The sequence below is a fragment of the Zootoca vivipara genome, chromosome 8, assembly GCF_963506605.1.
Source record: "Zootoca vivipara chromosome 8, rZooViv1.1, whole genome shotgun sequence".
Taxonomy (NCBI): Eukaryota; Metazoa; Chordata; class Lepidosauria; order Squamata; family Lacertidae; genus Zootoca; species Zootoca vivipara.
Genome location: NC_083283.1, coordinates 41,553,533 through 41,566,927, shown reverse-complemented (window position 1 = coordinate 41,566,927; position 13,395 = coordinate 41,553,533). Strand labels below are relative to the sequence as shown.

The 13,395-nt window shown below is 39.1% G+C and overlaps 1 protein-coding gene across 5 annotated transcripts in view; it reads right to left on the bottom strand.

Moving 5' to 3' along the window:
• Positions 1–13,395, bottom strand: part of TRAPPC8 (trafficking protein particle complex subunit 8) — a 52,523-nt gene that overhangs the window by 18,705 nt on the left and 20,423 nt on the right. For 2 of the 5 annotated variants that reach the window (XM_035125149.2, XM_035125147.2), the window contains 10 exons: positions 13,008–13,264; positions 10,318–10,433; positions 8,434–8,584; positions 7,672–7,772; positions 7,015–7,120; positions 5,124–5,255; positions 4,329–4,553; positions 1,470–1,578; positions 789–983; positions 491–621 (listed from right to left, as the gene is read on the bottom strand). In XM_035125149.2, coding sequence (XP_034981040.1) covers positions 491–621; positions 789–983; positions 1,470–1,578; positions 4,329–4,553; positions 5,124–5,255; positions 7,015–7,120; positions 7,672–7,772; positions 8,434–8,584; positions 10,318–10,433; positions 13,008–13,264 — 1,523 coding nt within the window. The remainder of the gene's footprint in view (positions 1–490; positions 622–788; positions 984–1,469; positions 1,579–4,328; positions 4,554–5,123; positions 5,256–7,014; positions 7,121–7,671; positions 7,773–8,433; positions 8,585–10,317; positions 10,434–13,007; positions 13,265–13,395) is intronic. The other 3 variants (XM_035125150.2, XM_035125148.2, XM_035125151.2) reach the window with 2 other exon arrangements.

The window sequence follows — 13,395 nt, the reverse complement described above, 5'->3', positions numbered from 1 at the left end:
GCTTCGGAGCGCTCCGCTCTGCAGCCGCAGGTTACGGCGGCGGGGCGGCAGGCCTCGGGCAGCCCAAAAGAAAAGAAAAGAGGCCAGGGGCTGCAGGGCGCTCCATGTGTTCACTGCAGCAACAGCAGCCGGTTCCAGGCCCCTCTGGCTGGCTGGGGCGCTCGGCGGTCTCGCATGGAGGTATATCTTATTTTCGGGGGGCGTCTTATATTTCACTAATACTAAAAAATGCTGCCATGACTTACTTTCTGACTACGTCTTAAAAAAGGGGAAACACGGTAGTTCCAAGAGCAGAGGCCATGCATGATTCTAAACCTTGTCCTCTAAGAGGAGGCTGTGAATAATCTCTGGGGGATTAAAAGCTAAGTAGAATGAAATTCAAAATATGAAAGCGTGCACTGATTTACTTTTCAAGAAAAAGATTTTGAAAGATACAAATATTACTAGTAGTGCATGAAGTCTTCTTAGAGGACTTGAAAAAATCACTTACTACTTCCTTTGTATCTCCGTTATTCTTTGAATTGTAATCCTTTGGTTGGAATTTCCAAAGCAGTGATAAGTCGGTTAACAGAAGTGGAACTTTCAATGGATTTCTAAAAGCTACTTCCACAGTTATTGGCTCTATTAAAAGGGAAAGTATTTAGGGAGGTTATTCTTATAAGATGTGAGAATAAACAAAGGCATTCATGATTTAAAAGCTTATCACTGCAATTCTATTCCATAAGCAACTTTGCTGAAATAATATTAATTTTATGTGCCATTTTAAAAAATGTGTACAATTTTTTTACCTTCTACTACACCAAGTGGAAATCTAGAGTTATCTGAATACTTATTCAGACAATACTGTGTTGGCTGGAAATTAGAAAGTGCTGTGCCTTTGTTAGCTGCAGCCACAGCTTGCTCTTCAAGTTCCTTCCATTGATAGGAGAATTCAGAGTCATATTCTTGATCAAGGCTTATGTGTGTTGCTGCCTGTTTTTCACCTAGTTGTGAATAAAAATTAAAAATCACAATCACTTCAGTACACCAGAGAGTACCAAAAAACAACAACACTTTTTATGTTTTTATTACAAATGGTAAATCAACTTTCAATTGGAAGATCATACAATTTTCTTAAAACGCCTGTTTCATACATGCATTTTCAAGAGATGGTATGTATTGCTGGGAGCAGGACTGGGGGAGACAGTGAGATTGAAATCCAGAACAATAAGTGGGTAGGGACATCAACAAGCCAGCAGGAGCGGACCAAGGTTCACATATTGAACTAGCCAACCCAAACTTTTGACTGCAGAATTGCTAATGTCTTTTTCTAACTTATATCTAAGCAATATAATAGCCACCTGTAGTATGAAGTGATACAGTCTAGTCTACCATCTCATTCTGTAGCATGTACAAATCCAACCTTATGTTAAGGTATGCTATCCTCATGAACTCAAATGGCTTAAGAACAAATCCCTTTTTGTGCTAACCTTCTGATTGCTGTCTGTCATGTCCAAAAAACACTCGTGTTGCAGAACTATTAATATAAGGTAAAGGAAGTTGTGGTAACGGCCCATCAGGTGATAGCTGACTTACATTCTGCAAGAAAGAAAAGCAGAGCTTGGTCAACTTTTGGCAAGTAAAACTAGATATTGAGAATTGGAATATACAAAACTAAAGAAAGCAAGAAGCATTTAGGGGAGTGCAAAAAATAATATCTTGAAATTCCTCCAGTATAAAATGTATAAATAATAATAAATAACAGTAATTTATGAACCTGTGCGTCATTTTATAATTGCAATGGTACCATCCAAACAACAGCTTCCAATGTATTCCCTTTACTGTCTATTTAGTTTCTTTTACTGTGGAATTTGTAAAATATAATTTTAAAGAAAGCTGCTAAAAGCAGCATGCTTTTATCATATTTTCAGCTAATATTTCATTTAACATAAATATACAAGAAGTCAACTTTATGGATTACATAAGCAACAGAAAGTACTAATGTACTTTGAATTAGTTTAGTATTAGCCATTCCTGACCCTGACTTTGTGCCTTGGCTTCATCATGTACTTATATTTATCAAGTTGCAGGAACACTCATTATCTCCATTTTCTTGGAAGTCTCATAGTATATTGTTCTTCTTCACCACTTTTATTTCATCTTATGGGATATGTATTCTTTTATCTTGGGAGGCAGGTGGCTCTGTGGGTTAAACCACAGAGCCTAGGGCTTGCCGATCAGAAGGTCGGCAGTTTGAATCCCTGCGATGGGGTGAGCTCCCGTTGCTTGGTCCCTGCTCCTGCCAACCTAGCAGTTCGAAAGCACGTCAAAGTGCAAGTAGATAAATAGGTACCGCTCCGGTGGGAAGGTAAACGGCATTTCTGTGTGCTGCTCTGGTTCGCCAGAAGCAGCTTTGTCATGCTGGCCACATGACCTGGAAGCTGTACGCAGGCTCCCTCGGCCAATAACGCGAGATGAGCACCGCAACCCCAGAGTCAGTCACAACTGGACCTAATGGTCAGGGGTCCCTTTACCTTTTTACTCTTTTATCTTTAGGTTAGGATTTTGAATGTGTTAGGAAATTGGGTTAAATGTACCCACAATTGTATACCATATTTTTTGCTCCATAGGACGCACCCAGTTTGGCTTTCTAGAATTGTCTTAGGCATAGCAGCCAACTCCTAGAGGCCTAGGTGCCTTTGCCCCCCCCCAAAATAAATATTTGAGGAAGCTTCTTTTGCAAAGGGGGAAAGCTCCATTTTTTAAAGGATCAGCTCAAAGTTGTGCAGCTTTTTTGCAAATGGGAAAAGCCCTATTTTTGGGGGGGGGGGGGTCAGCTCAGAGTTGTGCATCTTTTTACAAAGGGGGAAAGCTCCATTTTTAAGGATCAGCTCAAAGTTGCTGAGTTTCCTTGCAAAGGGAAAAAATCCTGTTTGTATGGGGTTCAACTCACAGTTCTGCAGCTTCTTCTATAGGAAAGGAATGGGACCTATTTCTACAGTTTCCAGACAGACAATCTAATCAGCCAGTCACATGTCTGCCTCTGCAGACAACAATTGAGGCCTAGGCAAGGGGCCAGGAAGGGAGCTAGCTCTCTTATCTCCCTCCCTGATCTCTTGCAATCAGCTGCTGAGCGGATTCCTTTCTTTTCCCCTCTTGTTAGCCTTTAGCTCTGTTTTTTTTTTAAAAAAAAGCACAATCTGCCTTTAGCCCCTGGGCAATTCGGCTCCAGGGACCATGCATTTGCTCCATAATATGCACAGACCTTTCCTCTTACTTTTTAGGAGGAAAAAAGTGCATCTTATGGAACGAAAACTTAATTAATTTGTGATTAAAATCTCTTTATCTCTTTTTAATAAATATTTTACTTGGGGATTCAAAGGAAGCTTTTATTTTGGTGTTTATTTCTGAGGTTCAACTGCTTACAAAGATTTTCAGGGCAGCATATGACTAATACCTGCAAAAGGTCTGTCTCTCACATAAAAATGTTTTAGGGCAGGGGTGGCCAACTCCCAAGAGACTGTGAGCTACTCACAGAGTTAAAAACTGGGAGTGATCTACCCCCTTTTGGGGGGTTCAGGTCAAAGCTGTTGAGTTTTTTTTAAGGAAGGGAAGTCCTGTTTTTTTGGGTTTAGGTCAAACTTGTTGAGCTTCCTTTAGGAGGGAGGGAGGCCCATTTTTGTTTAGGGCTCCAGGTCATAGTTGTTCAGCTTTTTTTAGGGAAGAGGAAAATTTTGGGTGAGCTTTTTTAGGGGTGCCAGTGATCTAGCAGTGATCTACCACAGACATCCAGTGATCTACTGGTAGATCACAATCTACCTGTTGGACGTGCCTGTTTTAGGGGATGCAAATAAGGTGCATACACATGCAGATTCCAACAGACACATGTAATGCCATTCCCCATACAATATCATTTTAAATTTCCACTGTTTCAAGAAAAGGTTTACTAAATGGAAAAAGAAACTCTTTGACATACCCAAGTCCCACTGGATACATGAAATTAGTCATGCAGTGCTTTGAACCAGGGCTAGAGTTTATAGCAATTTACAAATATTTATTACTATATACAAGTTTTGAGTACTATAGTGGGATAGAATTTAGAACATCATATTGTGTCCATACTAAAAGAACATCTTTTTCGGAACAAACTGCTTGATACAGAAGCCAGCTGATAGGCATCAGTGAGATGCTAGCCAGACGTGGTCCTACATAAAGTAACATGAGCTGCAAGCATTCAATATAGCATTTCTGTGTACGTCATCAGGTAAGGTTAACTTACATTTTAGTATCAAGCAGGGGAAAGTTAAAAGACAACTGCAGAACACAGAGGATAAAAACTGACATCTTACCCTATAAACATAAAGATATTCTCGGAGGAAGGCCCCTTGCTGAGCAGCACTTTGCTTGCTGTCATTGATCAAAATATGCCTGAAGGCGGATACGGCATTGTCAAGCTGCCGAAGTGTAAAAGACTGCCGACCAATAGTGAAGTTTATATGATCTTCTGCAAGTGACCATCCTTTCCCTTTATAAACTTGCATGGCTTGACAGTAACATCGTAAAGCATGCTTCTTCTGAAAGATAAAAAGTGAGGCATGGTAAATAAAATTCCACCTGCCGATCTATCTAGAGCTAAAGGGTAAAAACCCAAAAAGTTCAAAAGGATATTTTATGTCAATATAAGAAGCCATTACCTTAAACAGCTTTCTGAAATAAGGGCAGATCAACAGAAGCCAACAACACAAGCCAATTGTGTCCCTAAACTGATAGTAAGGGTTGCATCAGCAGAATGGCTAGGAAAGCCATTTCCGATAATTTACCTTTCTCCTGTACTCCTCCTAATCTGCTCTGAAGGGTCCCCCAATATCTAGCATAAGAATGGTCTTGGTAATTCAATACAGAGTGCTAATCCCACCTGCGTCCAGGTAGCCAACACTTAAGATACAACTACCTATGTTCTCTTCAGTAGATGGAATGGGAAACATTTCATTTCTGAGTTTCCCCTCCCAAGATGTAGAATAAAACTTTCCACTCAACTCGAGCAATATTTAACACTGATCAAGTATTTTAAAGGTGCTAAAACACTATCAAGAGAATTGGAAAATTACAGAATATGTACTTATTTCCTAACACTGGAAACTTACCTGCCCTGCTTTACTATACCTATGGCCAGCCAGTATCATATGAAAGGCAAATTTTCTAACCATAGGAGTTTTCATATTTATAAAACAATGTGCAGCTTGCTCGAGCAACAGTGCACTCCGCAGATCTGAATCCTATTAAAAACAGTGAGTGATAAGAGACAAGTTACAATTACCCAGAAAGCACAGTGATGTCCATATTCTTAAATATAAATTCCCTATTACCAGAGAAGGCTCTGAAGTCTGAAACAATGCAAGGCTCTATAGTATTACTGATGCAGTGAATATATGCCAATTCTACAAATCTTCACTAGCCAACACTGAATACGTTGCATCCAAATTTCACTGCCAAGAGCTACAACAGTACAACCCTCTTAATGATTTATTTCTCAAGTGATTGCAAACCATGTTTTCTGTACTGCATGTCAAAAAGTGAACTCTCTTCGATTTCACTGGTTCTGCTTGACTTTTTAAAGATCAAAGTGAGTTGGTATAAAGAGGAGGTTTTATAGCGTTTATCCTTGGTTCAATACTTGTGACGCCTCAAATAAAGGAGCTGAATAAACCCTATGGAAAATGCTTGTAGAAACAATATAAAAATGATTCAAAGCTTAAACATTTCAAGAAGCTGCCTTCCACAGAGCTTGCTGCAAAAATGTAGTGTTCCTTCTGAGTCTCATTTACCAATAGTTCAGCAAATGAAGACTGTTCTCCAATGAGCACAACAGTGCTTTGATGTTCATGTTAGTATCCAGAATCACACACAATCATCAACATGAAAAAAATCTCTTAAACTGGTATTTTAATCAATAACCAGATATCAAAACACAGTGGCATACAGATGAGTAAAAACAGATTTAATGCACTACCTAAACCTCCAGCTACTCAGGCTGACATTTCTAACACTCACCATTCCCATCCAAGCGCTCTGCTGCCATTTTTCAACAGAAAAATTAAAGAATAAGAATATAAGCTTTAACATATTTCAATTAAACAAAAAGCAAAAAAGACATGGAACAAGTATGGAATATTACAAGCTAACTTTGAGTTGTAATTCTGAAAGACTAAACAGGAGCTATGTTACCTTTTTAATTTATAACTGAAACATCTCACATAACTTCAAAATGGTTTCAAAACAATTTCTGGGCAATTCTAAAATGACACAGGAATAAATCTTCTTATTCAGTTACCTATGCAAAGTAGCCTCACACAATCTTAACAGATCCCCAACACGAAATAATTGTATTCACCATTGGTCTTTCTAATCTCACGTCTTATAGACGGGGGGGGGGGCGGGAATATATTGCATCTTGGGAGTTTTATACGTACTTCATTTTAAGACTACTCTGCTGCTATCTAAAAGTGTGATTCTAAGAGCCTCAAGAAAATGTGAAGAGCAAAACTGTAGCTTAAAGTTTCTTCAATAGTTATACTATCCTACTTGAATGCATGTGTGCTTCATAACCACAGATTATAGCATACGGCAAACTATACCTTTAACCTCCCATCAACTTTCCTTCAAGGAAGGCTAGCAGAACGTTCAAGATGAGAGTTTATTCCAGCCTTCATCAACCTGGTGCTGCCCAGATGTTTCAGAGTGGAAGTCCAAAACATATTGAGGGCATCAGACTGGCAAAGGCTTCCTTATTTTGTGGTCATAACAAGAGTTCTGTGGGTTTCCCATGAATTAACAGATGTGGAGGAGAAGCAGCAGAATAGTTTTATGGAATGCAAATAGAATCAACATCTGACATGATAATCTTTTTCCCCCCAAGGGAAAAAGCTTTCTATCTAGAAAGCTCTAATTTGTTTATTTATTTATTTATTAGAAAAAGTTCAAAGAAAGCCTGTCTCATTTCAAAGCACAAGACCAGCTAATAGAAATCTTCTTTACCTCACTGGTTAAACGTATCAGGAGAGCAGCTGCCTCTGAATATTTGCTTTGGCTTTTTAATACTTCAGCACTAAGCAGCACACATCTCTCTGCCAGCATCATGTTCCTAAAAAACATAAAATTTAAGACCGGTTACATATATCTCATAATGCATGTTTCATCAGTGGCGCTTGACAAATTAGTATATGAATGTCAGATTAATATATGAACGGCACATTTTAATTAAACAGAATTACCACAGCCCTTCCTTTACCAAAGGTGGTCTCTCTGTTTGTGTTCAGGGCTAGAAGGACTAACTAGCACTGCAATATATGAGTTATATGGAGCATCTGCACAAGATTTAACCAGGTTTCTTCTTTGATAAGTTAATTATAAAACTTGTGAGTTCTTGTAGAACTAAATACATGATTAATTTTAGAGTATTTGGATTTTCCCTCTGGTAGATCAAAAGTAATTTTGTTGCAGCTGGATTCTCCCTAGTCAACCAGAGTAATTTTATTCAAAAGTTGAACTACAACACCACCACTGCCAGCACCCTATATTGCCGGTATTGCCCAGAGTAATCATGAATTAGCCATTGAGGAATGAAAACAATATTCAGTAAGACTACAGTCTATCTTCTACTGGGAAGAATTGAAAATAAATAGCCGCACTTACTTGCAAATATCCCTATATGTTTGAATTGCAGTATCCATGTAATGGGCAGGATATGGTCTAGGTGCTCCTGGCTGCAGAAAAGCAGATACTGCTGCCATTTCCTATAAAACAACAATTGGCCATTATCTACTATTTTTGCTACAAAGCTTTTATTACAAACCAACTGTATTCAAGTAAATTTCACATACACACTCTATTATGATTCAGCTGCATTTAGCAGCAGTGGTGATTTGTGTTTTCACATTATGCTTGTATAAAGGTTAAATGGTTCACACATAAAAAACCCACAAATCTTCAAACCCTCAGAACTTACAGGAAGATGATTCCATAAGGAAATAATGATGGATATTCAGCAAGGATGCTCAGGTTACCTTTAAAGTCACTTTGAAAAACCTGATTAAAATTGAGTCAGTTTTGTTTTGATTTATTTAACCTGGGCTAGTAACAGTCACATGTAAGATCAAACCAAGATAGAAGGGAACATGAGGAATTTGGAAGGGGCCATGTGAAATCTGCATCCTGCTTCCTAAATTCTGATTCCCTTCTCTGATTCTTCATTTTAATTGCTTTGAAATCTTACTGACTTGGAGAGGATCTGCAAAGAGGAGTGGGACAATATACCTCCTGAGATGTGTGCAGACCTGGTGGCCACCTACAAGAAACGTCTGACCTCTATCATTGCCAACAAGGGTTTTGCCACCAAGTACTAAGTCATCTTTTGCAAAGGGATCAAATACTTTCACTCAATATTAATGAACTAACCAGTGCTCCTGCTGCATAAAGCATTGCTTGATCATTTAAAAAGTCTTTCTTTGCTGTATGGTAGCAATTGTATGCCAGTTCATAATGTTGCACCAAGAAACACAGATCTGCCATTTTCCTGATTTGAAGCTCTGGCGCTTCTGGGGGATACCTAAAAATGTAAGACATTATGAAAAACAAAATTTGAGGGAAACAGAACATACCACATTCTTAATATCACAAGACTTAAAACCAAGGTACAGATACTCCAACGTTGTGCTTCCCCGAATTACCAACCTCTGAATGCTCAAAAGAAGGGCACTAAAGTCACCACCATCCCTGGTTAGTATCTAGCAGCTGTTTCCAAACACATGGAATGGATGGATTCCATGGATGAGGATGGATTCACCTCATGAACAAAATGAGAGAGTCCATGGAAGAAGTCCTCCAGTGACAGGAAGCTCCTTCCAATCACAGAGCAAAAACTTTGGAGCCAACTCAGTGACCAAAGGCAAATAACATAATTTTTGTAAAGTGTTAAACATCACCTCTAATTTCAACGGTAATCTGAAGGACAGAGTTTTGCTTTTGTTTTTACAGTACAGGCATGCTCAAAAATGCAATACAGATTTCCAATGTGGATTAAAATAGCAGGAATCTTGTCAACTTTTGTGTTTTTTAGTTGCAATAGTTGTACAAGTTAAAAAAGGAATAGTTGTTAAATCAGCAACCCCAGGGCATGTAGATGAACCACACCTACTTATTAAAATGGAGAAGTGTTATGCTATATATCTAGAAGGCATGCAATGGAGGTAATTAAGAACACATATTTAACTGGTGTTACTAGTGTTAATCAATACCTTTTAAGACAATCTTCACACAACCATCACCACTAAAAACAAAAATTACAAGCCTAAAGTGGATGCAAGTTTTTAATCTTTGAACAAATTAGGATGCAAACTTAATTGTCTGATGCGAAGGATCATATCTCAATTTAATAAGCCAAGATGTGCACACAGGCCTTCTGTCAATGCTTGTAGCCCCTTCCTTTTTTGATGTGCTGCACCTAAATATGGAATTTTCGATTAACCATAAAGGTAAAGGGACCCCTGACCATTAGGTCCAGTCGTGACCGACTCTGGGGTTGCGGCGCTCATCTCGCGTTATTGGCCGAGGGAGCCGGCGTACAGCTTCCAGGTCATGTGGCCAGCATGACAAAGCCGCTTCTGGCGAACCAGAGCAGCACACGGAAACACCGTTTACCTTTCCGCTGTAGTGGTACCTATTTATCTACTTGCCCTTTGACATGCTTTCTAACTGCTAGGTTGGCAGGAGCTGGGACCGAGCAACGGGAGCTCACCCCATCGCAGGGATTCGAACCGCCAACCTTCTGATCGGCAAGCCCTAGGCTCTGTGGTTTAACCCACAGCGCCACCCGCGTCCCACACTCAATTAACCATAGCTACATCCAAACTTGGAAATTGTTGTCACCAGCTTCTAAAGAAGCCAGGATCTTAAACTACAGTTTGAAGCAAGTCTAATACCCTGACTTATTCCAAGCCAGTAATCATAGTTTGTCAGTTCAGATATAATGGGAAACTATGGTTAACTGAAGACTTCCTAGTTTAATCTCAGTGTAAGGTTTATTCTCTGGTTTAATCTCAGAGGGACATGGCTCTGTGTGCTAACAGAAGGTCTGTACGCATTTGAGTTTACTAAGAAGAGATATTATTGTCTGAATACAGCCAATGTGTGAGTCAATGACAAGAGAAATCACAAGGATCATATGGAAATCAGCAAGGCAAAACCTAATAGAAATGTGTTTTATGTCTTGTTTTGATAAAAATTATTTTTTAAAAAAGAAATCAAGTACTTGACATTTTTATGGCAAGTAGATCTACTCACAACAAGCCAGAAGTGCTTTTTAGCTCATTTACACTTTTCTCTGGAACTTTACTGCCACTAAACCATTTTTTGGTTGCAGAAAATAGTGAGCGACTCAGGCCTTTCCTGGATATCAACTGAAAAATAAAATGAAAATATTATAGTATCATTGAATTGCAACATAGTTTATTATTTTATGAGCAAATAATGTTACAAAGATTTTTAAACCAATTTAAAGACTATGCTTCCCTTGCAAAATCAAGAATTGAAATGTTCAAGTGTACTTCTGATGTAGTCTTCAGAACACAGCTTTTAATGTTTGTGTGCCGGTATGGGCGCAATCTCTAAGTACAATTAAAAGATCAGGAGAATGGTAACTATCACTCAGTCCTTTCCCTCTCACATGCAAATTCATCCAACTATTCCTCAGACAGCCTTAAATATTACATGTGCACCACCCTTCACCATGGCTAACAAAGCCAGTGTGGTGTAGTGGTTAGATCTCAGCATTGAAGTTCACTGGATGACTTTGGGTAAGTTAGTCTCTTAGCCTAACCTACCTCAGAGGGTTGTTGTGAGGATAAAATGGAGAGAAAGAGAACCATATAGGCCATATTGAGCTCCTTGGAGGAAAGGTGGGGTATAAAAGTGATGACTAAATAATAGAATCAGGTTTATTAATGTAAGTAGGACCAGAAATTATGGAGTGAGGGGCTGGATTAGCACTCACCATGCTTGAAGCTAGTGCTGATGTAACCCTTCAACATTCTTCAGTCATTCAGGGGAATGGTGGAGGGAACTGGCACTGGAAATGGGAGGGACTGGGTGAAGGGAGCCGTAAATCTACATGAGGCTCTTCTGATCTCTTAATCAAGGTCAAGAGACCAGGAAATGTTACATCTCATAGCTACTGCTAAGAAAACTAAACTCTTTAGAATAAGCTTTGAATGTCATGCTCTACTCTATGGTTAAGGGTAAGTCTGCAAATCTGAACACAACTCTGAACCCATTTTGCACATGCACTGCAATAAAGCTTTAGTGACACAACCAAGTGTTATTTTTGAAACAGAGATCTGAGCTGAATCAAAGGTTGTTGCTTTTTAGAAGTCAACACACATTTTCCCTAGTAGGAAATAAACACACAAACATTTTTTATCTATGTGGGTCTTACCTGTCCTCCAAATGAACAAGATGGTGATTTTTCCTTTGAATGTGGTAAGATTTATGAAAAAATTCCTTTGAATATAAAATGTTGAAAAGGATAGGTCTAATAAGGTTGTGTTTGCCATTTTTAAGGCACTATGCACTGCAACTGTTTCATGGTCATAGTGCTAGAAGCCATTCATGGGCAATTGTAAAGAGAAAGCAGGTTTTGTAGAGTTAGACCCTATATTATGTTTTTAAATTTTATGAAAAGCTGCAAGGTATGTTCAGAGCTGTATATATCACCAAAAAAAGAAGTGTTGCACTTTTTAATACCGAAGCAGGCCTTCATCTAAATATAGCTTTATTCCTAGAGGACAAGCTAAGATGATCTGAAGCCATCAATGTCTGTAGCAGAGTGATGGAAAACCTCCAGTCCACTAGCAAAATTTGGCCTGCCAAGCTTTTCCATTTGCCCTGTAAGTCCAGTTTCCAAAAACAATGCCTACCGCCCCACAACTCATATATATGTGATGCCATGTGCAAGGTAAAGGCGCAGAAAAGTATTACAGTGGTACCTTGGTTGTCCTACTTAATCTGTTCCGGGACTCCATTTGACTCCCGGAAAACCTACCAGCGGGATCACTACTAACTACCTCAAACTGTCTTAATGGAAGAAACTAGCAGCAACCAGATTAGGAAACAGGCTGAAGCAGACGTGTCATTTGTAAACCCCAACCCTCATTCATAATTTAGCAATAAAGTTCTGGGATCTGTCTAAACAGGACAGATTGCAGCTGCAGCAGCAGCAGCAGCAGCAGCTCCTTTTTTGTAACTAACCCCAAATGGTACCATGGAGAAAGCATTCCACAAACAGCAAACCACCGCATAAAATGCTGTTTTTCATGTCACACACACACACAACCTCTTTTGGAAGGGGCAAACCAAGAAGGGTGTCAATATTATTATTGCAGGGTCTGGGTCAGTTCATATGGGGAGAGGTGGTCCTTGAAGTATTTAGTTTCAAGGCTCAACCTCTGAGTCTCAAGATGGTGATTTTAGAGTATCTGACAACCTCAGTCTTCCTGATTCCTTGATGCATGTGAAAATAAATTATCCAAAAGTAGTTCTAAGCCTGACACAGGTCCCCTGAGATGGGAGAAGGAAAAGCAAATGACTCACATTCTGTCAAATGGGTTTGGGTTCCTACAAAAAATAACTCAGGGTGACAGATGATCCCATTTGGAGGCCAGAAGCAAAAATGACAAATGATGGTCAAATCAGAAGTGCCACCCAGAGCCACCAGACCCATAGAGTAACACAAGGCTTTTCTGAAGAAAACACTCAGTCTTTTTTTTCCAGACAGCCTGACTGGAACTGAAGGAAGGAGGAAGGGAGTATCAGGAGGGCATTAACTCCAGAAAACAGGCAGACCACTTTGTTGTAAGCAAGCACAGATGTTGACTACATGCCTGTTACATCTACTTTAGATAAAACAGATTAAAGTGCAAATCTTGCTGAGTTTATTTATTAGCTAGGCAAAAAGGCTTAGAGGGTGAATGACTTACCTGGTCATTAAGTTGCCTGATCGTTTTCTCTATATGTGGCAAAAGCCCTCTAAAGGTAAATTCCTGTATGAACTGTCGAATTCGATCATGATCTGTGAGTGTCAAACAGGTGCCATGAGGTGTCCATGTATTTGACTTCTTCGATTCATGCATGGATGAATTTGGTTTCACATAATCAGTGCCATCAAAACAACCACTGTCACTAGTGTGATCCAATTGAAGTGGATGACTCTTAAAATTATTTGATAAACCATCTACTGAAAAACAAAATATGTAAACAATTACCCATTTAAATAAGCTCTGATACCACGGATTGGAATTTTAGCAAGATTTTACAAAGTGATTATGAGTTACTGGATATCCCACCTTTCTAAAAGGTACTGAAAGT